Consider the following 26,662-nt stretch of genomic DNA (forward strand, 5'->3'; position numbering starts at 1 on the left):
GTTTCAAAAAAAAAAAAATCTGTTGGGTTTTAAATTATACAATCATTCTAGAAAATGTCTTATGATACAATGTTGTATAAGCTAAGAATAAAAAGTAAAAAGAGTAAAAATGGCCAGGCGCAGTGGTTCACACCTGTAATCCAAGTACTTTGGAAGGCCAACGCAGGCGGACCACAAGCTCAGGAGTTCAAGACCAGCCTGGCCAGTCTCTACTAAAAATACAAAAATTAGCTGGGCGTGGTGGCGCACACCTGTAGTCCCAGCTACTCAGGAGACTGAGGCAGAAGAATCGCTTGAACCGGGGAGGCAGAGGTTGCAGTGAGCTGAGGTCACACCACTGCACTCCAGCCTGGGTGACAGAGTGGGACTCCATCTCAAAAAAAAAAAGAAAGAGTAAAAATTTACAAAATCCACTTTCCTTCCAGCCCCAATTCTACAAAGCAAAGGCCACCACTGCTGTTGATATGTATACATAAGCTTCATGAGGGTTTGTCTGTTTTCTCTAACACTATATCCCTAATTTTTGGCAGTGTCTAATGCATAGTAATCATTCAATAAATATTCATTGATTAAATGATTAAAGTAATGTTCTGCATGTATATTTTTTACTTTAGTATATCACATTTAGTGTGTATATATAAGATTATGTTGTATTCTCTATAATTAATATATTATACGTTATTTAACCAATGCCTGAACTTTTAGGCTGTTTATAATTTTTCCTATAGCAAACAATGCTGATACAATCAACCTTTTATGCACATCTTTGTGTACTTGTGTGATTCTTTCTGAAGAAAAATTTTTAGAACTGGAATTACAGTGTCAATGTGCAAACATATTAAACATTTTTTAGTATTTCTTTCCTCTATTTTTCTATTTAGGGAGCTTTTTTTCTAATTACAAAAGTAGTGCATGTTGTCTGTAACAAGTCTAATTATAATGCTAAAAGTTACCAAACATTTATTGTATACCAGTCACTATGCCAGGATTTTTTGTGTATTATGTACTGGCTGGCTAGGCCAAGAGAGGGTAGCCCATGGAAAGCCCCAAAATAAGGAAAATTAAAAAAAAAAAAATTCTTCCGCACGAGAACAGATGAGGAAAGATTGTTTCAATGAAAATACAGCAAGAATTACATGTTCTAGAATGCAGCCATTTGGTTCAGGGATGATGTGCCTTTCCAAGGATGGTTACTTTTTACAATAGTAAGTATAATTTTGGGAGCTGACCTTCTTGAGGATATAAAAGACCTCAATCCTACATTGTTGTGATTCTCTCACCAGGCAGACATGTCATTCTATATCTATGCTAACAACTGATTGTTAGCATCTCTGACCTTTGGAGACTTTTCCATAAAAAGACAAAGGAGGCAATGGGAAACCACATCTACCTACTTGCATTTTTATCTTATATAGAACTTCAAGGTAACTATTAGTTTAAGCAGACTTAAACAGAATCCAAATCATTATTCTCATTCATCTTCTTTTTTTTTTTTTGAGATGCAGTCTCGCCCTGTTGCCCAGGCTGGAGTGCAGTGGCGCCATCTCGGCTCACTGCAAGCTCCGCCTCCCAGGTTCACGCCATTCTCCTGCCTCAGCCTCCCAAGTAGCTGGGATCACAGGCGCCGGCCACCACGCCCGGCTAATTTTTTGTATTTTTAGTAGAGACGGGGTTTCACCGTGTTAGCCAGGATGGTCTCGATCTCCTGACCTCGTGATCCGCTCGCCTCGGCCTCCCAAAGTGCCGGGATTACTTACAGGCAAGAGCCACCGCGCCCAGCCTATTCTCATCCATCCTTAAGACTGGACTCTTTGGTCATGGTTAACTGACTTTTTCGTATAGGATAAATTCTTAAACATGAGATAGTAGTCAATTCTGCCAACATTCAGTTGTTGTTTCTGAATTTCCCACATTGCTTAAGGTCAACTCCACCATGACGCTATAAAAATACTTTTCTACATTTTTTCATATATCTGTATAGGTTTGTTTTTACATTTTAAGTGAATTTTAAAGATAAAACTTACCTATCTATATGGGATGAGGAAGGAAACCTCTTACTTTCACATACATAACCAATTATGTTACACTATTTATTACATAAACCATAGTTTGTCAATGATTACAGTGCCATCTTTGTCATATATTAAGTCCTAACAAATACCTACATATGTTTATGCAATCTCTATTCTATTTACAGATCTACTTGACAGCTGTCGAACCAATACATGCCATTCTGACCATAACACCTTTAACATAAGTTTGACCATTTAATGTAAGAAGTAATAACCAGACCAAGCTCAGTGGCTCACGCCTGTAATCCCAGCACTTTGTGAGTCCGAGGTGGGTGGATCACCTGGAGTCGAGAGTTTGAGACCAGCCTGACCAACATGGAGAAACCCCATTTCTACTAAAAATACAAAATTAGCTGGGGGTGGTGGCGCATGCCTGCAGTCCCAGCTACTCAGGAGGCTGAGGCAAGAAAATCTCTTGAACCCGGGAGCCGGAGGTTGCAGTGAGCCGAGATCGCACCATTGCACTCCAGCCTGGGCAACAAGAGTGAAATTGTCTCAAAAAATAATAATAATAATAATAAAACAAAAAACGAAGAAAAAGTGGGGGAAAAAATCTTCCTGAGCTGAAGAAAGAAAAAAAACAAAACTGACATGGTAGACAAAACAGTCTAAAGGAATTCCCTACTACTAAATAATGAGATCCTGCACAAAACAAAACATTTATTGCTGGGCTTCCAGGAAATAAGGTAAACCTCTGGCAGTAGGTCCAAACCTTGAACTGACACCAGAACAGAAGTCCTAAGATGCTTAGAAAGTCAGCTTGTCCTGCAGGCATATGTGATATCAGCTCTGCAATGTAGAGTTCAAATTTTGGGTCAATAGAAAAAAAATAATAAAAGCTGAAGCTGAGCTTTCCTGATTAAAGAAAGGGAACAAAAGTGACTCCTAGCAGAAGCTATTCCACTCACAGTTTCATTCGATGGATTTTCTACAAGTTAAGGTTAACGAAATCTGACTGCCAAGCATACGTGTTAATGAGTTTCTTTTAAGTGAGAGCCAGCTGTAATCACAAACAGCAGATTTGGACACCCTTAATTATTTTAATTATGTATAAGATATTTTAAATAAATAGGAGATCTTTTTTGTAGTTCATAAATGCGATGATTGGGTTTTCATGCTGATGCGTGAGATGTGCCTCCCTCAAACCTTGTTATGATGTCAGTACGTTACCCATCTGATGTGGAAGAAAAAGAAAACAAACAAACAAGAAGAAATAAATAGGAGTCATAAAACAATAAATTACAGAAACACAAATATGAGGAATAAAAGATTATCCAAAATGGCCAGACTTAGGCCGGGCGCAGTGGCTCACGCTTGTAATCCCAGCACTTTGGGAGGCCGAGGCAGGCGGATCACGAGGTCAGGAGATCGAGACCACGGTGAAACCCCATCTCTACTAAAAATACAAAAAAATTAGCTGGGTGTGGTGGCAGGCGCCTGTAGTCCCAGCTACTCGGAGAGGCTGAGGCAGGAGAATGGCGTGAACCCGGGAGGTGGAGCTTGCAGTGAGCCGAGATTGCGCCTCTGCACTCCAGCCTGGGCGACAGAGCAAGACTCCGTCTCAAAAAAAAAAAAAAAAAATGGCCAGACTTTAGAAGAAGCCAAAGTGAATTTTTAGTTTTTAAAAATTGTTGAAGTAAAAATTTGAATATATGGATAAAAATCAGATATATGGATAAAAATTTGAATATATGGATAAAAATTAGCCCTCTCACTCCCAAATGGATAGTATGAAATAGAGATTAAGAGATAGAAGTGTATATATCTAATTCAAATCCAGAAGGAGAGAACAGATAAGACTGAGAAGTGGCAATATTTGAAGCTATTTGCCAGGCACGGTGGCTCACGCCTGTAATCCCAGCACTTTGGGAGGCTGAGGCAGGTGGATCATGAGGTCAGGGGTTCGAGACTAGCCTGACCAACATGGCAAAACCCTGTCTCTACTAAAAATACAAAAATTAGCTGGGCGTGGTGGCGGGCACCTGTAATCCCAGCTACTCAGGAGGCTGAGGCAGGAGAATTGCTTGAACCTGGGAGGTGGAGGTTGCAGTGAGCCGAGATCACATGACTGCACTCCAGCCTGGGCGACAGAGTGAGACTCTGTCTCAAAAAAAAAATTTGAAGCTATTATGGCTGAGAATTTTCCAGAAGCAGTGTATTACATTGATCCACAGATACAGATGGAAAATGAATACCAAGGAGAACAAATAGAAAGAAATCTACACTGAAACATATTTCTGTGAAATACAAAACACCAGTGCCTCTCCCTACCATTCCCCTCACACACACAGAATGCAACTGCTGAGATAAAATAGATTACCAATAATGGAATGACAATTAGAGTGACAACAGACTTTTTCACAATGTGGGAAGGCGGGAGATAATGGAATAATATCTTCAAAGTGTTGAGAAAAAATTCTGTCAATCTTAAATTGCATACCCAGAAAAACTATCTAATTTTAGGAAATGCATTGTGAAGTATTTAGAGGTAAAGTACTTAAGAGTACAATAAATCTGTAACTTAACTTCAAACATTTAAGAAAAAAATACATAAATAAATATATGTGTATACACACATATATTTAAAGAAAGAGAGAAGCAAATAAGATAAAATGTTAACATTTGGAGAATCTTAGTGAAGGGGATATTTGGGGATTCTTTACGCTATTTTTACACCTTTAGGAGTATAAAATGATTTCAAAATTTCAAAAGATAAAACTTACAATAGCAATAATAAATATAAGTACCCAGAAATAAAAGATATGAAGAAGACTACAAAGGAGAAACACACTGCATTGATAAGAGAACACTTAGCATTATACAATGTATATAATTATACAATTACACACTACACTTCACAACATCCCCCACATTTACCTACAGACTCAATGCTTTTCCTATAAAAATCCCAAAAGGAATATTTGAGTAACTTACGCTGACTCTAAAATTTATATAACAGATAAAAGACCCCAAAATAATTAAAATAGCCCTGAAGAACAACAACAACAACAAAAAACATGAGTGAGGACATGCCCTGTCAGATAGCAAGACTTATCATAGATGACATAGTACTTAACACAGCTTAGTATCAGTTCAGATAGACAAAGTAATCATCTGAACAAAATCGAGAGCCTGAAAAAAAAGGCCCACACTTATCTGGACACTTGATTTATGACAAAAATGGTGAACTTTTCAGTAAATGGTGTTGGGACAATAGGTTATGAAAAAAAAAGAAAATCATATACTTATACACCATACACAGAAGAAGCAGTCTCTGCTGTATTATATACAAAACTTGAATTATCTTAGAGAACGTTATAGGATAATATTTTTATAACCTTAAGGTAGGGAAGTATTTCTTAAACAAGATTGAAAGGCACAGATAAATTCAGCTACATTAAAATTAAGAACTTTTAGCCAGGCATGGTGGCTCATGCCTGTAATCCCAGCACTTGTGAGGTGGAGATGGGCGGATCACCTGAGGCCAGGAGTTTGAGATCAGCCTGGCCAACATGGTGAAACCCCATCACTACTAAAAAATACAAAAACTAACTGAGTATGGTGGCACATGCCTGTAATCCCAGCTACTCAGGAGGCTGAGGCACAAGAATCACTTGAACCCAGGAGGTGGAGGTTGCAGTGAGCCAAGATCACACCACTGCACTGCACCCTGGGTGACAGAGTGAGACTCTGTCTCAAAAAAAGAAAAAAAAAAAAAAAAAAAGAACCTTTATTCTTTAAAAGGCATTATAGAGAAATAAAGAAGCTATTTGCTACACTTATAATCATTGAAGGCTTAGTATCCAGAATATCTAAAGTCCAAAAAATTAGTAATCCGTAAAACAGTAAATCAGTAAAACACACATGATGCAATATAGTTCTGGACAGGAAGTATGAGCAGGCATCTCACAAAAGAGAAAATATGAATGGTGAAAAGACATAGGAAAGTTCCTCAAACTCACTAGTAATTAGCAAAATAAGACCATAAGGAATTATATTTTACACCCACTGGATTGCCAAAAGTTAAGAAGCCTGAGTCTACAGAGTTGGCGAAATTTTAGATTAACTGTAACTCGTATATACAACTGTTGGGGCTGGGCATGGTGGCTCACACCTGTAATCCCAGCACTCTGGGAGGCCGAGGCAGGAGGATTGCTTGAGCCTAGACATTCAAGACCAGCCTGGGCAACATAGTGAGACCCTGTCTCTACAAAAAAAAAAATAATAATTTAAAAAGTAACTGGGCATGGTGGTGCTTGCCTGCATTCCCAGCTACTTAGGAGGCTGAGTTGGAAGAATGGCTTGAGCCTGGGAGGTTGAGGCTGCAGTGACCTGTGATAATGCCTCTGTACCCCAGCCTGGGTGACAGAGTGAGACCTCATCTCAAAAACAATAAATAAATTAATTAAATAAATAAAACCTCATCTTGGTAAGCTTATTCTCAATATATAGGTGACTATACTTCCAGATTTTTAAAAAAATATGGTTTCTTGGCCAGGTGTGGTAGCTCACACCTGTAATCTCAGCACTTTGGGAGGCTGAGGCAGGTGGATTGCTTGGGCTCAGGAGTTCAAGACCAGCATGGGCAACATGGTAAAATGTCGTCCCTACAAAAAATACAAAAAAACAAAACAAAACAAAACAAAACAAAAAAATTACCCGATCATGTTGGCACGTGCCTGTAGTCCCAGCTACTCAGAAGACTGAAGTAGAAGAATTGCTTGAGCCCAGGAGCTTAAGGCTGCAGTGAGCCATGATCATGCCACTGCACTCCAGCCTGGGGGACAGAGTGAGATCTTGTCTCAAGAGAAAATATTATATATATGTTTCTTTAAAGATGTCTTTGGTTTCTTTGAGGTTTTTACATATACTAACACAATCTTCATCTCTTTAGCAAGGCTATCCACATTGACTCTGGATATATATCCAGGAGTAATTTTTTAAAGTTTACTTACAATCATAAAACTGTGTTTGCATTGCTCAGTAGCCCTGCATAGTTTACTAAAACAGTTCGAATCATTTCAACATAGTAACACCAGCTAATTATCACAAACTAATCACACTTGGAGGAACTGTTTCCTTGACTAAAAATTGCCATATCTCAGAACCGTTACTTCTCAATAATATAAGCTCTTGGTCATTAGGATTGAAAAAAGAGGAGGTGGTCTCTTTGGAGAGACAAGCAGGGGGCAAAAGCAACAAGACTGCATGTCCTGGCTATTTTCCCCAGAATAGATTCCAGTTTGCCTTTCTCCTAATATGCTCAGAATATAAACCAACACTTCACATTTGATCTATTTCTTGCTTCAGTCATTATGCTTTCATTAGTGGACTTTTTAGTTCCTTTAATTCCTTATCTCTCACTAGCACTACTTTTTAATATTTCATTTTATAGTCTTTATTAGCTTATTGGTTGTATCTCTTTTTATTTGTCCTCTGTTGTCTGGGTTTGTGGCTTTGGGGTCTACAGTGTACATTCCTCACTTGTTCTTTTTTCTCTTTCTTTTTTACAGACGTGATCTCACTTCCATCACCCAGACTGGAGTGCAGTGGTGCAATCGCAGCTCACCGCAGCCTGGAATTCCAGAGCTCAAGCGATCTTCCCACCTCAGCCTCTCAAGTAGCTGGGACTATGGGTACACACAACTACACCCTGCAAAGTCTACAGTGTACCTTCTTAACTTATCAGTCTCTTTTCAAATAATATTAGACTACCTTTTTTTATTGATTTATTTTTTAATAGAGACGGAGTCTTGCTCTCTCGCCCAGGCTGGAGTGCGGTGGTGCGATCTTGGCTCACTGCAACCTCTGCCTCCCGGGTTCAAGTGATTCTCCTGCCTCAGCTCCCAAGTAGCTGGGATTACAGGTGTGTGCCACCACGCCCAGCTAATTTTTGTATTTTTAGTAGAGACAGCGTTTCACCATGTTGGCCAAGCTGATCTCGAGCTCCTGACCTCAAGTGATCCACCCAACTCAGCCTCCCAAAGTGCTGGGATTACAAGCGAGAGCCACCACGCCTGGCCTAGACCACCTCTTGTATAAGAATTTGGCCTATTGTATAAAAGCCTTACAACAGTGTGCTTCCATTTTTCTCTCCCAGTTTCTGTGCTATTGTTGCCTTTTACTTTACTTCTGTGTATACCTTATTCTCATTATTTATAGATTCTATATTTGTAAAGTCACCTACTTGCTAAAATTTATTTGTAACTCCAAAATCTATACGATAATTCTGTAGTTATTTGTGAACATGCTCAGAGCAGCAAGATCTTTGAGTCCCTTGAGGTTCACAATCCAATCAGAAGAAATAAGGCAATGCCTGTCTTCTTTGTTTCAGCTCTTCTACTGTAAATAAGTGTCCTATTTTTGGTCTAGTTATTGCCACATTGTTTATATGTTGTGCTTTCCATGTGGATGATTCACTGTTTAAAGTGGCCCCCCAAAAGACTTGTATACTGAAAACTGTAAAATGTTGTTGAAAGAAATAAGTAAATGGAAAGACATCTGGTGTTCATGGAAGACTTGGTATTGTTAAGATGTCAATGTTACCCAAAGTGATCTACAGATGCAATGCGATTCCTATCAAAATCCCAATGACATTTTTTTTTTTTTTTTTGCAGAAATAGAAAAGTCCATCTTAGAATTCATGTAGAATCTCAAGGAACCACCAAATAGCCAAAACAATCTTGAAAAAGAAGAAAGTTAGAAGTCTCATATTTTCTGATTTAAAAATTTTCTGCAAAGGTATGGTAATCAAAATAGACTGGTACTGGCATAAAGACAGATATAGAGATTCATGGAAGAAGATAGAGAACCCAGAAATAAACCCTCTCATACGGTCAAATGATTTTCAACAAGGCTGCCAGGCATACTCAATAGGGAAAGGACAGACTCCTTAACAAATAGTGTCAAGAAAACTGGATGTCAGGCCAGGCGCGGTGGCTCACGCTTGTAATCCCAGCACCTTGGGAGGCCAAGACAGGCAGATCATCTGAGGTCAGGAGTTTGAGACCAGCCTGGCCAGCATGGTGAAACCCCGTCTCTAATAAAAATACAAAAATTAGCTGGGCATGGTGGCACATGCCTGTAATCCCAGCTACTCAAGAAGCTGAGGCAGGAGAATCACTTGAACCCAGGAGGTGGAGGTTGCAGTGAGCCGAGATCATGCCACTGCACTCCAGCCTTGGCAACAGAGCGAGACTCTGTCAAAAAAAAAAAAAAAGAAGGAAAGAAAGAAAGAAAGAGAGAGAGAAAACTAGATGTCCACAAGCAAAAGAATAAAGTTGGACCTTTATCTTATAGCATATACAAAAATGGACTCAAAATGGATTAAAGATCTAAACATGAGGCCTAGACCTATAAAACTCCTAGAAGAAAACATAGGGGAAAAGCTTCATGATGTTGGATTTGGCAATGATTTAGTGGATATCACTGGATAATGATAAATAATAGATAATTATTTCTTCCTTTGGATATGACACCAAAAGCACAAGCAACAAAAGAAAAAAAAGACAAATGGAACTACATCAGACTCAAAAACTTTTGTTCATCAAAGTACACAGTCCACAGAGTGAAAAGGGAACCTATGGAATGGGAGAAAATATTTCCAAATCCTATATCTGATAAGGGATCCAGAGTATATAAACAACTATAACTCAACAACAACAAAAAAATCAAATAACCCATTTTAAAAGTGGGTAAAGGCATGGAATACTGTGTGGCTATAAAAATGAATGAGATCGCCAGGCGCAGTGGCTCATGCCTGTAATCCCAGCACTTTGGCAGGCAGATCACAAGGTCAGGAGTTCAAGACCAGCCTGGCCAACACGGTAAAACCCTGTCTCTACTAAAAATACAAAACTTAGCTGGCTGTGGTGGCAGACGCCTGTAATCCCAGCTACTCAGGAGGCTGAGGGAGGAGAATCACTTGGAGCCGGGAGGCGGAGGTTGCAGTGAGCCGAGATCATGCCACTGCACTCCAGCCTGGGTGACACAGCAAGACTCTGTCTCAAAAAAAAAAAAAAATAAAAATAAATAAGATCATGTCCTTTGCAGCAACATGGATGGAGCTAGAGGCCATTATCCTAAGCAAATACAGAAACAGAAAGCCAAATACTGCACGTTTTCACTTGTAAGTGGGAGCTAAACATTGAGTGCACATGAACACAAATAAGAGAACAAGAGACACCAGGGCCTACCTGAGGGTAGAGAGTGGAAGAAGGGTGAGGATGGCCAAACTACCTATCCAGTACTATGCTGATTATATGGGTGACAAAATAATCCGTACACCAAACTCCTGTGACACACAGCTTATCTATATCACAAAACTGCACATGTACCCCTGACCCTAAAATAAAAGTGAAAAAAGTGGATAAAGGATCTGCTTGAGTAGACATTTCTCCAATGATAATATGCAAATGACCATCAAGCGTATGAAAAGATGCTCCACGTGACTAATCATCAAAGAAAAGCAAATCAAAACCACAATGAGATATCACTTTACACCTCTTAGAATATCAAAAACAAACAAATAAGCAAAACCCCAGAAAATAACAAGTATTGGCAGGAATATGGAGAGGCTTGGACCCTTGAACACTGTTGGTATGACTATAAAATGGTACAACCATGGTGGAAAGCAGTATGGTGATTCTTCAAAAAGTTAAAACAGAACCACCATATGGTCCAGCAATCCCACTTCTGAGTATATCTCCGGAAGAACTGAAATCAGGGTTTTGAAGAGAGATTTGCAAACCCCTATATCTAGCAGCACTATTAACAATAGCGAAGAGTTGGGAGCAAACTAAATGTCCATCAGTGGATGAATCAATAGACGAAATGCGATATGTATGCACAATGGAATGCTATGCAGCCTTAAGAAGGAAAGAAATCCTGTCGCATGCAACAACATAGATTACCCTTGAGAACATTATGCTGAGTGAAACAAGCCAGTTACAAAAGAACCAACACTGTATGATTCTTCCTATATAAGGTATTCAAAATAGTCAAATTCATTGATATAGAAAGTAGAATGGTGGTTACCAGGGGATGAGGGAAAGGGAAAATGGGGAGATGTTGTTTAATGGATATAGAATTTCAGTTCTGCAAGATGAAAAAGTACTGGTGATCTATTTCATAACAACGTAAATATGCTTAACACTACTGAACTGTATACTTAAAAAAGGTTAATATGGGCTAGGCGAGGTGGTTCATGCCTGTAATCCTAGCACTTTGGGAGGCGAGGTGGGTGGATCACCTGAGGTCAGGAGTTCAAGACCAGCCTGGCCAACATGGTGAAACCCCATCTCTACCAAAAATACAGAATAGCTGGGCAAGGTGGTGCGCACCTGTAATGCCAGCTACTCGGGAGGCTGAAGCAGGAGAATTGCTTGAACCCGGAAGGCAGAGGTTGCAGTGAGCCAGGATCATGCCATTGTACTCTAGCCTGGGAGACAGAGCTGGACTCTATCTCCCAAAAAAAAAAAAAAAAAGGTTAATATGGTAACTTTCATGATTTGTTTTTTAATCACAATTTTTAAAATCGTATTTTAGTGTACGTGTATGCCTAAGATATACAGAAATTCCTGGCTCAGTGACCCTTCCAGATGCTGTGCCTTTGGGGGAGAAATCAAGTAGAAGTTGGGAGGGGCTAATACAATTACACAGATCATAAAGTATGCTGTGAGAGAAAAGAGGCAGAGTTGTTTGTTTATTTTGTATTTTGGGCTCACATTTGCTCAAGAGCTTTATGTTTATCAATCAGATAATTAAAAAATATTTGCTTAAATATCACTTTGGTTTGCTGAAATCAACACAGCATAAGGATAAAAACCTAGTTTCCTCAAATTTTGTCATTACAGGTTGAATTAAGTGTGTCCCCTCAGATTCACACATTGAAGTCATAACCCCCAGTACCTTAAGATGATATATTTTATGTTGTGTTTTTTACCACAATGAAAATTTAAAAATTATTTTAAAAATAAATAAATTCAAAATGGATCAAAGACTCAACTATAAACTATAAACTCTCTTAAAATAAAACATAAAACTGAGCCTGGTGGTTCATGCCTGTAATCTCAGCACTTTGGGAGGCCAAGAAGAGTGGATTGCTAGAGTCCAGGAGTTCGAGACCTGCCCAGGCAACGTGGGGAGACCCCATCTCTATAAAAATACAAAAATTAGCCAGGTGTAGTGGCGGACACCTGTAGTCCCTGCTGTTCAGGAGGCTAGGATGGAGGATCACTTGAGCCTGGGAGGTAGAGGCTGCAGTGAGCTGTGGTCACACCACTGCACCCCAGCCTGGGTGACAGAGTAAAACCTTGTCTCAAAAACAAAAATTAGGGAAGAAGCTTTATGACATTGGGTTTGGCAATGATTTATCGGATATGACATCAAAAGCATAGGCAACAAAAGAAAAATTGACAAGATGGACTTCTTCAAGATTGAAAACTTTTGTGCATCAAAGGGCACTATCAACAGGGTGAAAGGGAATCCATGAAATGGGAGAAAGTATTTGTAAATCATATATCTGATAAGAGATTGATATTCAAGATATATAGAGAACTCTCTTAAAATGCAACAACCAAAAAAACCAACCTGATTTTAAAATGAGCAAAAGATTCAAATAAATGATTTTCAAAAAAATACAAATGGCCAATAAGTACATTTAAAAATGGTCAACATGAGGCCAGGCGCAGTGGCTCACCAGTAATCCCAGCACTTTAGGAGGCTGAGGTGGGAAGATCACTTGAGGCCAAAGTTCAAGATCAGCCTGGTCAACATGGTGGAATCCCATCTCTACTAGAAATACAAAAAAAAAAAAAAAAAAAAATTATCTGGGCATGGCAGTACATGCCTGTGGTCCCAGCTACTCAGGAGGCTGAGGTAGGAGGATGGCTTGAGACCAAGAGGTGGAGGTTGCAATGAGTCAAGACTATGCCACTGCAATCCAGCCTGGGCGACAGAGCAAGACCCTGTCTCAAAAAACTAAATAAATAAAAAATAACATCAGTAAGCATTAGGGAAATGAATAACAAAACACAGTAAAATACCACTTCACATACACCCATTAGAATGGCTATTACTTATTATTTTAAAAAATGACAACAACAAATAATGTGTTGGTGAAAATGCGGAGAAACAGGAACCCTTGTGCATTGCTGAGGAAAAATGTAAAATGGAGCAGCTGCTATGAAAAACAGTACGGCAATTTCTCAAAACATTAGACATAGAATTACCATAAGATCTAGTAATTCCACTTCTGGGTGTATACTCAAAGAACTAAAATCAAGGTCTTAAAGAGACATTTGTACACCTGTGTTCATATCACACTGTGATTATAGCATTATTCATAATAACCAAAAGATAGAAGCAACCCCAGCATTCATCAATGAATGAATGAATAAACAAAATGCGGCATATACATACAAGGGAATATTATTCAACCTTGTCACAAAAGGACAAATATTGTATGATTCCACTTATATGAGTGTGGGAACAAGAGTGACTTCTGACTAACCCCGAGTCCAAAAATGCCTCCATAATGTCTAGCTGTCATTACTTTTTGTGTAGGAACAGCTAGTCACTGTAAGTTTCCTCCAAAACAACACTTAATGCTGTTACAGACATCATAGGCTAGGATTCCTGCAGCACCTATACATTCCTTCCAGAGCACATATATTTATACTTTTCCCCAAGACATCAGCCTCCCCAAGGATCTGGGAGGTTGTGGTGCTAAGATCTACCTGTCTTGCAGCCCCCGAGACCATGCTTCTGTCCATAAGTTCCCCTGATAAATAATCTCATAGCAACAAACTGGATTTGTCTGCTTCCTTCTTTGATTTCTCAGCTTCTTTGGTATTTGGGGATCTCTTTGCATATACAGCCCTTTCACAATGAGGTACCTAGAGTACTCAAATTCATAGAGACAAAAAGTAGAATGGTGGTTGTCAGGGCAGAAGGCACAGAGGACAGGGGAGTTATTGTTTAATGGGTATGGAGGTTTCATTTGAGAAGATGAAAAAGTTCTAGAGATGGGTGGTGGTGGTGGTGGTGGTTGCAGAATAATATAAAAATACTTAATGGTACTGAATTGTACACTGAAAAATAATTAAAACAGTAAATTTTATGCCATATATATTTTTCACAATAAAAAAATGGCTCCCAGAGGCAATGTAAAGTTATATCTGGTATTCCTAGTTCAAGAAGACATGGATGTGCCTTATGTGTGTGTTAAATGTTGGCTGTGAGCTCCATGTTAATAAATCAATGATATATATTACATAAGCTGTCTTTAAATAGAGACACACATAAAACAAGATTATGTGTTGATTGCTTGACAAAAGTGTTGCAACCAGAGGTTTACAGAATCTAACTCTGTATTTCCCCTGTGAACAATGTTCAGTGTTCACTAATTCATCATTTTCAACAACTTTACAGAACATAACTATCATGACTAAAAAGAATCAGCTGGGACAGATGCAGTGGCTCACACCTGTAATCCCAGCATTTTGGGAGGATGAGGTGGGAGGACCCCCTGAGTCCAGGAGTTCAAAATCAGCCTGGGCAACATAGTGAAATCCCATCTCTAATTTTTTTTAAAAAGTAAAAAAACAAAACAAAACAAAAAAACTGTATGTTATAAACTCCACAATACATTACTATTTTTGCTTTAAAATACTCAATTATCTTTAAAAGAGATCTTTTAAAAACATCTTTTATATTTACCCACATATTTTTTATTTGCAGGCATGTTACCACCTACGTCTTTGCACTTGTTTCTGCCTCTGTCTGGAATTCTCTTGCCCCAGCAAGCCATGTGATCACTTCCCCACATTCTCTTTAGGTCTCTATTCAAAAGCTACTTTTTCAGTTAGACCTTCCATGGCTACTTTATCTAAATAGCTATATATCTTCACATCTATTTCCTTATTTAACTATCAACATCCTTATTTAATTCTCAACTATTAATTATCCTTATTTTACAAATGAGGAAAATGGAAGTCAGAGAGATGAAGTGAATTGCCCGAGGTCACACTGCTAGTAAATGGTAAAGCACGTAGATTGTCTCCAGAAACTTCTCAATATATTTATCTTATGTACATGATATTTAGCCTATATACATATTTACATATATTTATCATGTGTATACACACACCTATAGATATATCCCATCTTCAAGCTATATTTCATCATATCTGTTTCTAAGTCCTCCATGATTGATGCAACTGGTAGAGACTTAGAAGTAAGATGATGCACTGACCCAGCTAGCATTTACTGGGCATCTGCTAGTAGATGCTAGGCATTGTGATGAATGCTAAGGATATAGAGATGAAAGATGCAGTTGCTGTCATCAATGACCTCACAGTTGGGAATAGGGAGAAGACAGACACTTAGAAGTTCCATGGAGAAAGAACTAGGTAGGACCCAACGGATAAAAAATACTGAATGAAGATTCTAATCCAACACAAGGAAGTTTCTAATGGTCAAAGCTGTCTGAAAATGAAATGGGCTAGAGGGTGGAGTTCCTCTCACAGGAGTTGTCCTAGCAAAAGTAGGGTGTCAGCTGAGCTGGCTGTTATAGAAGGGATTGACTTAAACATAACATGGCTGATCAGGAGCCAGGTAACCAATGTGAGCTAGGGTTTTTAAAGACACTTTTCAACAAAGCGACTATTTGCAGACATGTGTGTAGGGCTAATGGAACTAACAAGAATTTTGATGCACCCAGGGGACTAGCAGAAACTAGAAGGCATTTCCACTTCATGCCTGAAGGCACAGGGGGAGTCTGATTAAAAGCCAGAGCCTAGGAAAATAGGCTCTCAGAGAGAACAAGAATTTCTAGAGAAGCAGCAACTGCCAGAACTGGAACAATACAGCATTCCCAGAAACAATATACCTGCACTTCTCTATCCTTAGGTTGTTCGGTTATTTGCAGTGCCACTTATTCACCAAATGCAAATGGAAGCCAGAGGCAAGCGCCTGCCAGTGACGCAGTTGATAAAGGAACTAATACTGTCCACAAAGGTCAGTGTCCGAGGGCACCCAGCGGGGCAGAAGAGGGTGAAATGGATCCAGAGGGATCCACAGGGAAAACGCAGGATAATCAGCAGAGTTGGTTTTAAGGGCCCGTTATTTTCAGAGGCAAAAAATTTTTTCCCTTTACACTCTACAGATGAACAATTGGGAAGCGGACCTCAACTGTGGGGTGAGTGGAGCGTGGAGAAAATTGGAGCTGAGGGGATAATCTGGCTCTGCCCTTCCCACGTCTCTTTCCCACGCAGCGTCACCGTCGTGCTCTCCGGTGCACACCACCAGCCATCCCTGCCCTGGCGCCCGGGCGAAGCTCACGGGCTGAGGAGCCTGTTTCCTGCGCCGGTGATCAAGGGCTTCCCAGCTCACTGAGGGCCAGGAGGCGAGGCTTGGACACACGTCCCGTCCCGCCCGGACGCTGGTGCCCGCGGGGTCCTCCTGGCCTTGCTGGGAGCTCAGGGGTCGCGGCGACCATTCAGAACCCCGGCTGCCAGACAAGCGAGGCTTTCCACGTGGGCAGAGCCGACGTTGTTCAGGTGGCAAGGATCCAAGGCTGAGCCTTCCTCCCTCTGCGTCCACCCACCGCCCCTCCCCACCCCCGACCTAGAAAAGGACACGCACACAAAAAACTTTCGCCACACTATTAATATATTCGCGTTTCCTCCCACTTTCCCAATGGGCTACCAGCTGCAGAACTCCTGAATAGAAAGCTTAATTGTGCTTTGTCATGCAGAGTACCTCGATTTTCTATAGAAGGTTACAAAGGGCCATTTGAAGTATTTCTTTCTCGCCTAATAGTGAACCATTTGCATAGGGCACCTCTGCGTCTGCCAGACCCAGGTAGCTGCGCCGAAGCTCCGGAGGCGGAGTAACAAAACCCAGGGCGGTTTCCAAAGGGCGCCCTACTCCGCCTCTCGCCCAGCGTTTGGACTTTTCTCTCCAATTCCCTCGGGTCACGGCCCGCCCTAGGCAGCTGATTTGGAGGACGCGAAATATGGCCTGCAGGCCGCGGGTGCCCAGCCCGTCCGTCTGATATCTTGGAGGCCTCGGGCCATCCAGGCCCTTCTAGCCTGGACCGGAGCCTTTTTTAGGCCGGGTCTACCGAACCCAGTGGTGTTTTTCATCTACTACCTGCAGGTCCAGAGACCAGGCCTTTGCCCACGCGGGGTCCTCCACCCACTTGCTTCCCACGTAAGGCCCAAGTGAGGCGCTGAAGAACTGGAAGTTGATTATGATTTCGATACCACACTGTTCGTTTCTCGTGGTTGATTGACAGGGCTGCGTTCAGAATATCTTTTTTTGTTGCTTGTTTTGACAGTTCAAATCCAGGTCTGTGTGACATATAAAGCTAATAAAATTCTAATTTCATTGTTAATCTTATTTCATTGCAGTATAGGTTTTTACCCTCACACCTGCATGGCAGGGTGTAATTCCATTAATAAAAAAAATCAACATATTCATTGTATGTCTTTTCCCTGATGATATATTGTGAGCAGTGTGAGTTGAGAAAGAGCCATTTATTCCCACCGTGAATGAGCCTGCATGGGGCGGGAGCTTCACCTGCCCCTCAGTCAATTAGGAATGTATCGAAAATTCTAGCAGAAAACGAGTTAAATTAACCGTTGGCTAATTTCCTTGTGTCCCTCCTACATAATCCCCCCTTTTCAGCTTGCCCCAGAAATTACCACATGTTGCAAGGTTCAAATAGTGCCTAATGAAACAGTGACTAAACGCTTCTCCCTCCAGCGCCACCGACCGGGGAGCCCTTTCGCCGGCCTTCAAAGCTTGCAGGGCTTCGTGGTTCTGGTTCCTGTATCCAAGAAAAAAAAAAAAGAAAAAAGAGAAGAAAAGAAAGAGAAAGAAATTTTTGACAAGCAGAAAGAAAAAAAAATCTAAGCTGCCAATAACTTTCTACCCAGCGGGTGAAACTACATTACTGCCCACCCACTTCCTGCCACCGACGATGCAGTGGGATTCCGAGATGCCTGTGCCAGCAGTAGAGACCCAAGTAGGAATGACAGCTTTAGCATCCTCCTCTTTCCCCGGAGAGCTAGGAGGATTGAGCCATGGCCAGGGGAGACTGGATGGGGAAAATGGCCAGGAGAACAAAGGGTGGGGGTGGGGGGCGGATATCAAGGCAGAAGGAGATGGAGACAAGACAGAGAAATGCAGGCAGAGAAAGATCACTGGGGAAGCAGAGGCAAAGGCAAAAAAAAAAAAAAAAAGAGTGACAGCAAACACACCTCTAAGTCTCAACTCCCTTGTCCGGAGTTAAAACTACATGTATGGCTTAAGCAACTCATCAGCCTCTAGCCAAAGGCATTTTGAAGCCTTGACATTCAAAATCCTAATAATTAATTATTCTTATTAATTAATTAAGGAGGAAAGGAGGAAGGTGGCTGGCTGCTGCTTGACCCCAATCTAAATTACGGTTTGTGAAGGAGGGCTCCAAAAGCGTGCACTCCCTCTCCTTCCTATTCTTTCTTTTTCACACTCTCAAAAATTTCCATTATAATCCTTCAAGGTCTGGGGCAGGCAGAGCTTCTCATCCTGCTCCATCCCTTCCCAGCAAACTGAGACCAAGCTGGCTTCAGCTCCTTGGAGCCGGCTGCCACTCATAGGCAGGGAGCTCTTTCCCATCGGGAGCAACTCCCACCTGCCTTTTTTTCTCTGCACCTGCTGTGGGTGGTTTCTCCTTGAACTTCAGAAACCAAGTAGTTGCCTAGAATTACTTTCACTACAGTGCTCACAGGCTAAATATTACTACATTCTCTCTCTCTCTCTTTCTCTCTCTCTCTCTCATCTTCTCTCTCCTCTCTCCCCTTGCCTCCCTCTCGCTAGAGACTTGAGTCCCCTATTTGAAATGGTGCAGCTAATACAAAGTCATCAAAGCACTATGGTTCTTGTCTTAAAGTGACAGCCTGCTTTATGAGACTGTTTGAAATACTCCCCTTGCTTTTCAATGTCTCTCTATCCATCTTTGTCTGCTCTTCAGAAAAGGGGACAATATAAAGCCCAGCCTGGCGAGCTCCCCACGCTCAGGCCTGGGCAGTGCCAACCTCCGCCTTTAAGCAGATTGAAATTGTCACTGCTTCATTAATCTGAAACTAGTTACTTTCCTAAGCACACAGCATACACTTCCGATCTGTTAGGATTCACTCAGGGGAGCCCCTGGGGCCTTCCTGGGTTTGGGATTTAGAAGGCTCAACAAAGATACAGCAAGGATTCAGGAAAACATAGGGCTCAGCTTGAAGAAAAGCAGTGCCCAGTACCGAAGGGCGGCATTGACATCAGTATATTAAGAGAGCACAAAACACTATTTTCAGAGATAATGGGACGCCCAGGATTTTGGAGGGTACACTTGAGAATAAGTAGTCTGGCTATGGCAACAGACAAGGTTATCTATTGCCACATGGAGCAGCACCAGAGGTCTCACAGGCCTCAGATTTTTTTTCCCCAAACACAAGAAACTTGAATCCAAATTTCTTTGCAAGTTGGAGTTTTGCCGATTTTTTTTTATTTTTTTATTTTTTTTTAGTCTGAGTTCTGATTCAAGTCTGATTCTAAGAGATGTCTTAAGTTCTGTGCTTCTTTGGCCCCTCCCTTAGTTCCAGCCTGTGTTGCCCAGTGCCAGACGTTGGATGTGGAAGCCCTGGGTCCTTGTAGAATTTCTATGAGACAAGTTGCCCCTTTTCTTCATACCCCCACCATTAACAAAAGACAATACAAAGGATTCTATTACTTTTAATATTTCTAGCTGGCTTAGAATAGCAAGTTTTTGGGTTCTATTCTATGTAGTTTAGGGAAGAGACGTGGGCATTTTTAAGAGAAGCTCAATTTTCAGTAATGTGAGCCTAAAGATTTATAAAATAGATTTATATTAAATTATGTTAATAGACTCCTAGTAAATGCACCATTTAATTGCATGAAAAAAAAATGTTTCCTTTTAAAAGGTCTGCCACCTTAACAGGTACATTCAAAGATTCCCTGTGAATAATGAAAATAGGAACAATTGCTTTGATGCACTGAACTGCATTCATCGTCTAGGACAGCTTTGGGCTGTGTTTGGAGAAGATGGGAGGAGCTCTTTTGAAAGGAGTGATTGCTCCTTTAAACCCGATTTCCTCTAGCAAATAGGTTCTATTGGAGTGTCATTCTCCTCCCCTCTCTCACACCCATAAGGCTGGGCTTGAGATCATGCCCCAGAGCTCTTCTCCATGTCTCCCCTCCACGTTCAGACTGTTTTTCCTCCCCACAGCCCAACACTGAGCACCTCCCCATCTCCCTCAAAGAAATCTCTCAAGGAGTGCCATTAAAAGCGAGTGGAACCTGCAGGAAAGGTATAAGTGGGAAATAAAAATAAAAAGAAAACCTGGTTAAAAATTACTCTTTTCCACCTACATCACCACCATCAAAGGACCCTCTCTGTCTCTCTCACACACTCACGTGCCTCATGCATGCACGCACTACACACATGTACATACAAAGACCCTGTTGCCCTCTGTGACCGCTTTTAGTTAGAACCACCACCTTTCTGGCAATTGTCTGACCACAGTTAGTGTGTGCCAAGCAAACTGCATTTCTAATCCTGACCAGATATAACTGGATAGAATTGGTGGGGCGTTGTGGGCGGTGGGTGGTGGTTGGCAATGAGGAGCCGGGGGCGGGGGGGGGGGGGTGGTCAGAAATCAAAGACTTCACATCCCCAAGTGTTTTGTCCCTCCTAAAATTATTGGATATTCTTTAGGGGAGTGGGGAAGGGACTGAGCTATGATGACCACTTCAGAATAAGGACCCCAGAGGAAAAGAGGTCTATGGGCACCAGTGTCTCCATCATGCGGGCCCACTGACACCCTAAGGATGGGCTACTGGGTCACTTTTGCTTTTGGCCTAGTTTGCTATCAGTATCAGGCCCTTGGCCTTAGGCATTTGTTGGTGGCTGAGTGGGACAGTGAAGGGGAAAAGTCTCTGTTCGTCCTCTATGCTCTGAATGTCTGGGCTGGGCCAGGGCACATGGGTGAGAGGTCATCCTTCCTGCTCTCCACTCTGCCTTCCACCCCCAGCTCTTTTCCTGTTTAAAACTAGCATGAGATTTGTTCTCAGAAAGATGGACTCAACCACACTCACGGCTGGGGCTACCCACTGATTTTCTCTTGGTGGAGCAAGTTCCTGCTTTCTAATTCTCATTTTCATTCTCTTTCTTTCCGTTCTTTCTTTCTTTCCATGACCTCTCTAAAAGGGCACGCTCTGGGGAAACAGAGTTCTGTTTCTGTTTTTCAAGTGGGGCATATTGGAAACTAGTATCTAGTGCTTCCCGGGTAGAGAAATTGTCAAGGGTGACCCCATACATCTTAAACTTTCCTCTTAAATGGGTGTTTGATATCAACATTATTTAGTTGAGAATGTGAGTTTCTGAGGGTTGGCTTAAATGCTCTTAAACTAAAGTGAAACTGTTGGTCTTTAGAATCAGACTGACTCCAAAATACCAAAGCATTATTCTAATTTGAAAACTTCAAAAACATCAACTGATATTTTTTGAGGAGTGGAGATAGGGGAACATGTAAAACTTATTCTAGCATAGTAGGAGACCTCATACTCCATTCTCAAAGTGACCAAAAAAGTCCACTCTGCATCGGATGTCCTAGAAAGAAGACCTCCCTGGGAACCCTGGAGAAACTTTTCTTCTACGGAGAGTGTCCCAATATCTAAATAGGTATCGCTACGCTTTTTTTTTTTTTTTTTTTTTTTTTTTGCCTCTGGGCAGAAATACTTTGTTTATTCTCCTTTCCCTAGGGAACTTCCCCAAAGGTCGAAGCAAGAGGGGCTGGGGCCATCCAAGCAGATCCAAACCATCTAAACAGGGTTGGCCCTGCGGCTATCTGCGGCATGGCAGAGCTGGGCCCACCGCGCGCGGTACCAGGTGTTCCAAGTGCGTGGCTCCGCAGGGCCTGGGAGCCGGGAGCCAGGCGAGGCTTAAGAGACTGTGATCGGGGCTAGTCATGGACATAGGGGAGGGCTAAACCTGAGCGCTGAGCCCCAGAGAGGCCGGGCTGGGTAGATGGAACGGGGACCAGAGGGGTCTCACCACAGCCCAGAGGAAGCTTAGCTTTGGGCAAGAGCGCAAAGAGCTGCAGCAGGCGCTCTTTGTGCTTCTTATTTCCCCTGGTGGAAATAGTCTGCTTAAACTCCTGTTCTTTGCGCCTACAAACTCCCTTCCTCCCACCTCTGCTCTGGCGCGCGCGGAGAGGTCCGCTTCTTGGGAAGAAGGCAGACAGAATCTTTTGGAAAGGCAGCCGGCCTGCGCCTCCTCCCTTTAGTGGCGGGCAGGGCGAAGAGCCCGGAGCTCTGCGCGTGAGAGACAGGAGGAAAGGGATCCAGAGGCCTGAGCCTCCCAGGCCGAGCAGTAGTGAGCCGGCTGTCTGGGACCTCTGCGCAGGACAGAGCACATTGCACAAAGCGCCGGCAGCTCCCTTTTCAGCCTGACACAGTGCGGGCCCTCCTCCCTATGTCCCTTCACAGAACGAAGAGGGATTTTCCTTCTGAGCCTACTGTGTGTGTGTGTGTGTGCGCGCGCGCGCTAAATACAACACTCAGGGAAAACCATGGCCAGTTTTAGAACCCCAACCGTACCTGGTAAGGTTCAGTCCGACCAGCCTCAAGTAACTCAGACCTAAAGCCCTTGTGTATTGTGTTGTCATTAACTCCTATAGCTTGGACCTATTGGGTGGCGTCTTTATAGAACCTAATCAGAAATCACACCAGTTGAGGATTAGTGGGGCTCAGCTTGCAGGGAATGAGACCTCTTCGTTTTCCTGTTTCCAGCTTCTTCACTTCTCTCCCTAAGATAACAAGCCCAGGCTGCACTGAGGAGAGAGCCAGTTGCCCTGCTGAGGGAAGAGCTAGAAATAAGTCTTCTCTGGGACCAGGCTTAAAGGAAGTGATTCTGCTAGGCTATGGGAAGGGGGGTGGGCGGGCGGGTACTAGAAGGGAGCCAAATTAACTGGACGTTAGGGAGACCGGGAAAAAAACCCCCCGAAACTCAAAGGTCTAAAGGCATCTCCGGGCTGCTTTGAAAAAGTGAGATTATAACTCTTTGAACAGAATACTTCCTGTCCCTGACTTTTTGTTTTCTCAACATTGAGGGAAACCCGCTAATTCTGCCTGCAGCATCGTTTTTAAGTTTCCACTGTTTGCTTCTGACCTGTTTGATGGATTGTTGCTCTTCCTAAAACTATTCTGACTCTACAAATTCCTTCACATAATTCAAGTTTCCGTACTGAGAGAAATGAGGAAGTAGAAAGAAGAAAACAAAAACTAGATGGGTGATTTTTACCCTTCCTTGCTAAATAAAGTTTACCTGTCATTAATGGTCAGTGTCATTCTAAATGGAGTGATTTGTCCTATCAACTGTCTAAATGGAGTGATTTGTCCTATCAAAATAGGAGGTTGCCTATTTTGAGGATGGAGAGGCACTGCCTGGTAGATGCCATCATGACTAAAGGTGCCTCCTTGGCGAAAGTTCCGTTACATAGAAAACCTATTGAGCCACAAACTCCCCAGTCAAGAGACCCACGTTACCAAGTTCTTACTCAACATTTTCCTCGAATTCCTCAGACAGCTTTTTCCTGCATATGCCTTTCTCTAGACATTGGAGGAGGGGGCAGGAGAAGATAGGGAGAGCAAACACCACAAATTTAAAATTCTGGTTTTTGTTTCATTTATTTAAATAAATATAAATATAAATTTTATATAAAACTATTCACATACAAAGGGACTTCCAGCGACTTAGATTTTAAATTCTCCCCAGTTGAAATTTTAGAAAGCAAGACCTATAGGGTCTAATTTTCTAAATTATTTTCAACTTGGGTGTTTTTGTTTGAAAACGACAAGAGAAAATAATCAATAAACCCTGTGTTCTTATCGAGTTCTGAAAGAGAGTAGGGATGGGAAAATGACATGTGCTTTCAAAAACCCCATACAGTGTTAAACTTAAACCAACCCTGTTTTTCCTCTGTTGTACGACAAGAATGAGTTGAATTATAGGTTATTTACATTTTTTAAAAAAATCTATAACTTCAAGTTGGAGCCCTAGATAAACAGGTCAATAAGGAGACGCGAAGGATCAGGCCCCAGCTTGTCCATTCCAGAACTTCCAGGTTCGTTTCTTCTCCAGATGGGACCACTGCAATGAGCAAGGATTTTGGCCCCTGGGTGCCCCACGCCTTGGCGTTGCTTGATCTGCCAGGAGCGGGGGATGTGAGGGAGGAGGCCCTCCCTCATAAGGGGGAAATCTCCTTGTCATCGTTGGCCGAGGCCGGCGACAGGGAGTCCTCATCCTCGGAGCGCGCGTAGTGCACCTGGCTCCCGACGCACTTGCAGCCCGCGTGACTGTTCCTCTGCGTGCCCTTCCCCTCCTTCTTGTGCTTCACTCGGCGGTTCTGAAACCAGATTTTCACCTGCTTCTCCGACAGGTTCAGGTAAGTGGCGATTTCAATCCTCCGGAGTCGAGACAGGTACATGTTGGAAGAGAATTCTCTCTCCAGCTCCAGGAGCTGCGTGCTAGTGAATGCCGTCCTCATCCTCTTGCCATTGGGTACCTGGCTGGCGTCAGAGCCTCCTGCGGACCGGCGAAGAGAGGGTAGAGAGGTAAGGCTCGGGCAAGGCGCTCCCACCCCACGTGCTAACCAGGACGCATTTCAGGGACCCACCCGGGGAAGCCCAGCCGAACATCTGTATCCCTTTCCCATTTCAAGGTACGTGGTTGCTTAGCGGGGAAGAAAAGAGACGTGCAAATCAAATAAAGGTCTTCGATGCGCAGGATGCGAAGTCACAGGACTAAAGAGGGATGGGGGCTTGCACTATCTGATCGTCTCTCTTTGAGCCTAGCGGAGAAGCGCGCAGGCTTAGCCAAAAACGTCAAAACGCTTTAGCCAGACCCGACGCGGGGATGCCACACAGGTTCAAACACACCCACCCCAAACCCCAAGCAGTTAACCTCCGGTTTCTCCGCCGTGACGTTCGAGGTCCCTAAGGCCCCAGTATTAATAAGGCAATACTCGAGCACCTAGTACTAGGAGTAAAACGCACCAGGCTGAGTGGAGAAGCTGGCAAACTAACTTCCACCTTCGTGGAACTTCTGTGGCTGACTCTACAGTTACACTAAAAGCCCCTCCTCCCTCTTCACCCTGTCCCCGGGCTCGCACTTCCTCCACTGGAGGTGGAAAGTTTGCTCCAGGAGCGCGAAAGACGCGGAGCGCAGGTGCCCCAAGACCCCGCCCTACCCATGGTGAGGCAGTGGAATCTCCGCGGGTCCGCCACGTTGTAGGTGGTGGCGGTGCAGACAGGTGCGTGGTGTTGCGGGTGCCCCAAGGCCGCCGCGGCCGCCGCTGCTGCTGCTGCTGCCGCCGCCGCCGCGGCCGAGCCAGGCTGCTGGGGCTGATGGTGGTGATGGTGGTGCTGCGGCGGATGGTGGTGATGATGCGCATGGTTCACCCGCGGACAAAACTGCGCGTCCACAGGAGCCGAAGAGAACTGGCTCTTAAGCAGAGGCAGTGCCCCTGCGGCCCCCGCCACCCCACTGCCTCCGGCCCCGGTAACCCCGGCCCCTGCGCCCCCGCTGCTGGCGCCCACAGACCCCCGAGAGGAGTGCAGGTGCGAAGTGACGCAGAGAGGGCACACGCAGAACGCGCCGCTCTTGCGGGACGGGCAGCCGGGGCCGGACACGGACATCACCAATGGGGACGGCATGCCAAGCGGGATGAAGAAATCCGGCCCGGGGTGCGGTTCAGGCAGCGAGGGCGCAGGCCGTGAGGTGTCCTTGATGATGAGCGAGTCGACATAGAAGGAGCGAGACATGTCGAGAGGGGTGGGTGGCTGGAAGCCCCGGCCGGTCGCGGCGACCCCTCTCCTCTAGTGTTCTAAGCTCTGCCCTGGGAGCCGCGCAGACACGGGCAGTCAAGCCCTTGGGGACGCAGAGGTGTTGGCGTCTAGGCTGGGAACAAAGGGGTCCCCGGAGAGGGCTGGTCCTCACGTCCCCCGCCCGGCGCCCCGGCTCGGGTATTTTATAGCCCCCCACCCTGGCACGTGATGCTGCGGAGTACCGCTCGGCTCAGGCTCATCGGCAGCTCCCCACCCTCGGGATAGGCTGCCCGAGTCACAACAGAAGCCGCGAGGAGGGGCGGGCGCGCGGCGGGGAAGAACTCGGGGGAGGGGGATGGGGGAGACTTTGCAAAGTGTAGGTTTTGTTAATTTCCCGGGGAGGCCGGCCTCCTCCCCCTCTTTCTCCACGCTTTACTGAGAAATCACAGCGCTGCATCCTCCATCCCACCCCATCTCGCTACCCTGGCCCCAGCCCAACTCTTCCCCACGCCCCACCGCAAAGCGTACCAGGTGGGGACTTGGAGGCCCTTTTAATAGGAATGCTCAGTGTTCCCAGCTCCTCTGTGGTAGGAGTGGCTGCGGCGCGGTGAAGTGTGAGGCCTGCGGTTTGGAGCAGGATTGTGCGGGCGGCGGACTGGCAGTCGTCCAGTCCCTGAGCGCAGCTCTGGCCACGGTTACACCTACCC

The 26,662-nt window shown here is 43.7% G+C and overlaps 1 protein-coding gene and 1 non-coding gene across 2 annotated transcripts; one reads left to right on the forward strand and one right to left on the reverse strand.

The window, feature by feature from the left end:
- The first annotated feature begins 3,147 nt into the window (after window positions 1–3,147).
- On the forward strand, window positions 3,148–3,252 carry LOC129492439 (small nucleolar RNA U13). Its single transcript, XR_008660886.1, has one exon. It is a non-coding gene; the product is annotated as a small nucleolar RNA U13 (small nucleolar RNA).
- A 20,545-nt stretch (window positions 3,253–23,797) lies between these two features.
- GSX2 (GS homeobox 2) lies at window positions 23,798–26,134 on the reverse strand. The gene is made up of 2 exons (XM_055294733.2): window positions 25,379–26,134; window positions 23,798–24,714 (listed from the first exon to the last, which is right to left on the reverse strand). Exons 1-2 carry the CDS (start codon window positions 25,950–25,952, stop codon window positions 24,374–24,376), a joined length of 915 nt encoding a protein of 304 aa, XP_055150708.1. The 5' UTR covers window positions 25,953–26,134; the 3' UTR covers window positions 23,798–24,373.
- Window positions 26,135–26,662: the final 528 nt, after the last annotated feature.

This window comes from Symphalangus syndactylus, chromosome 10 (assembly GCF_028878055.3).
Source record: "Symphalangus syndactylus isolate Jambi chromosome 10, NHGRI_mSymSyn1-v2.1_pri, whole genome shotgun sequence".
Lineage (NCBI taxonomy): Eukaryota > Metazoa > Chordata > Mammalia > Primates > Hylobatidae > Symphalangus > Symphalangus syndactylus.

Excerpts from the sequence above, each read along its gene's own strand:
- GSX2 (XM_055294733.2), bottom strand. The coding sequence starts at position 25,952 with ATGTCTCGCTCCTTCTATGTCGACTCGCTCATCATCAAGGACACCTCA. Across the intron at positions 24,715-25,378 it reads ATTCCACTGCCTCACCATGG|GAGGCTCTGACGCCAGCCAG; the intron begins GTAGGGCGGGGT and ends GCCGGTCCGCAG.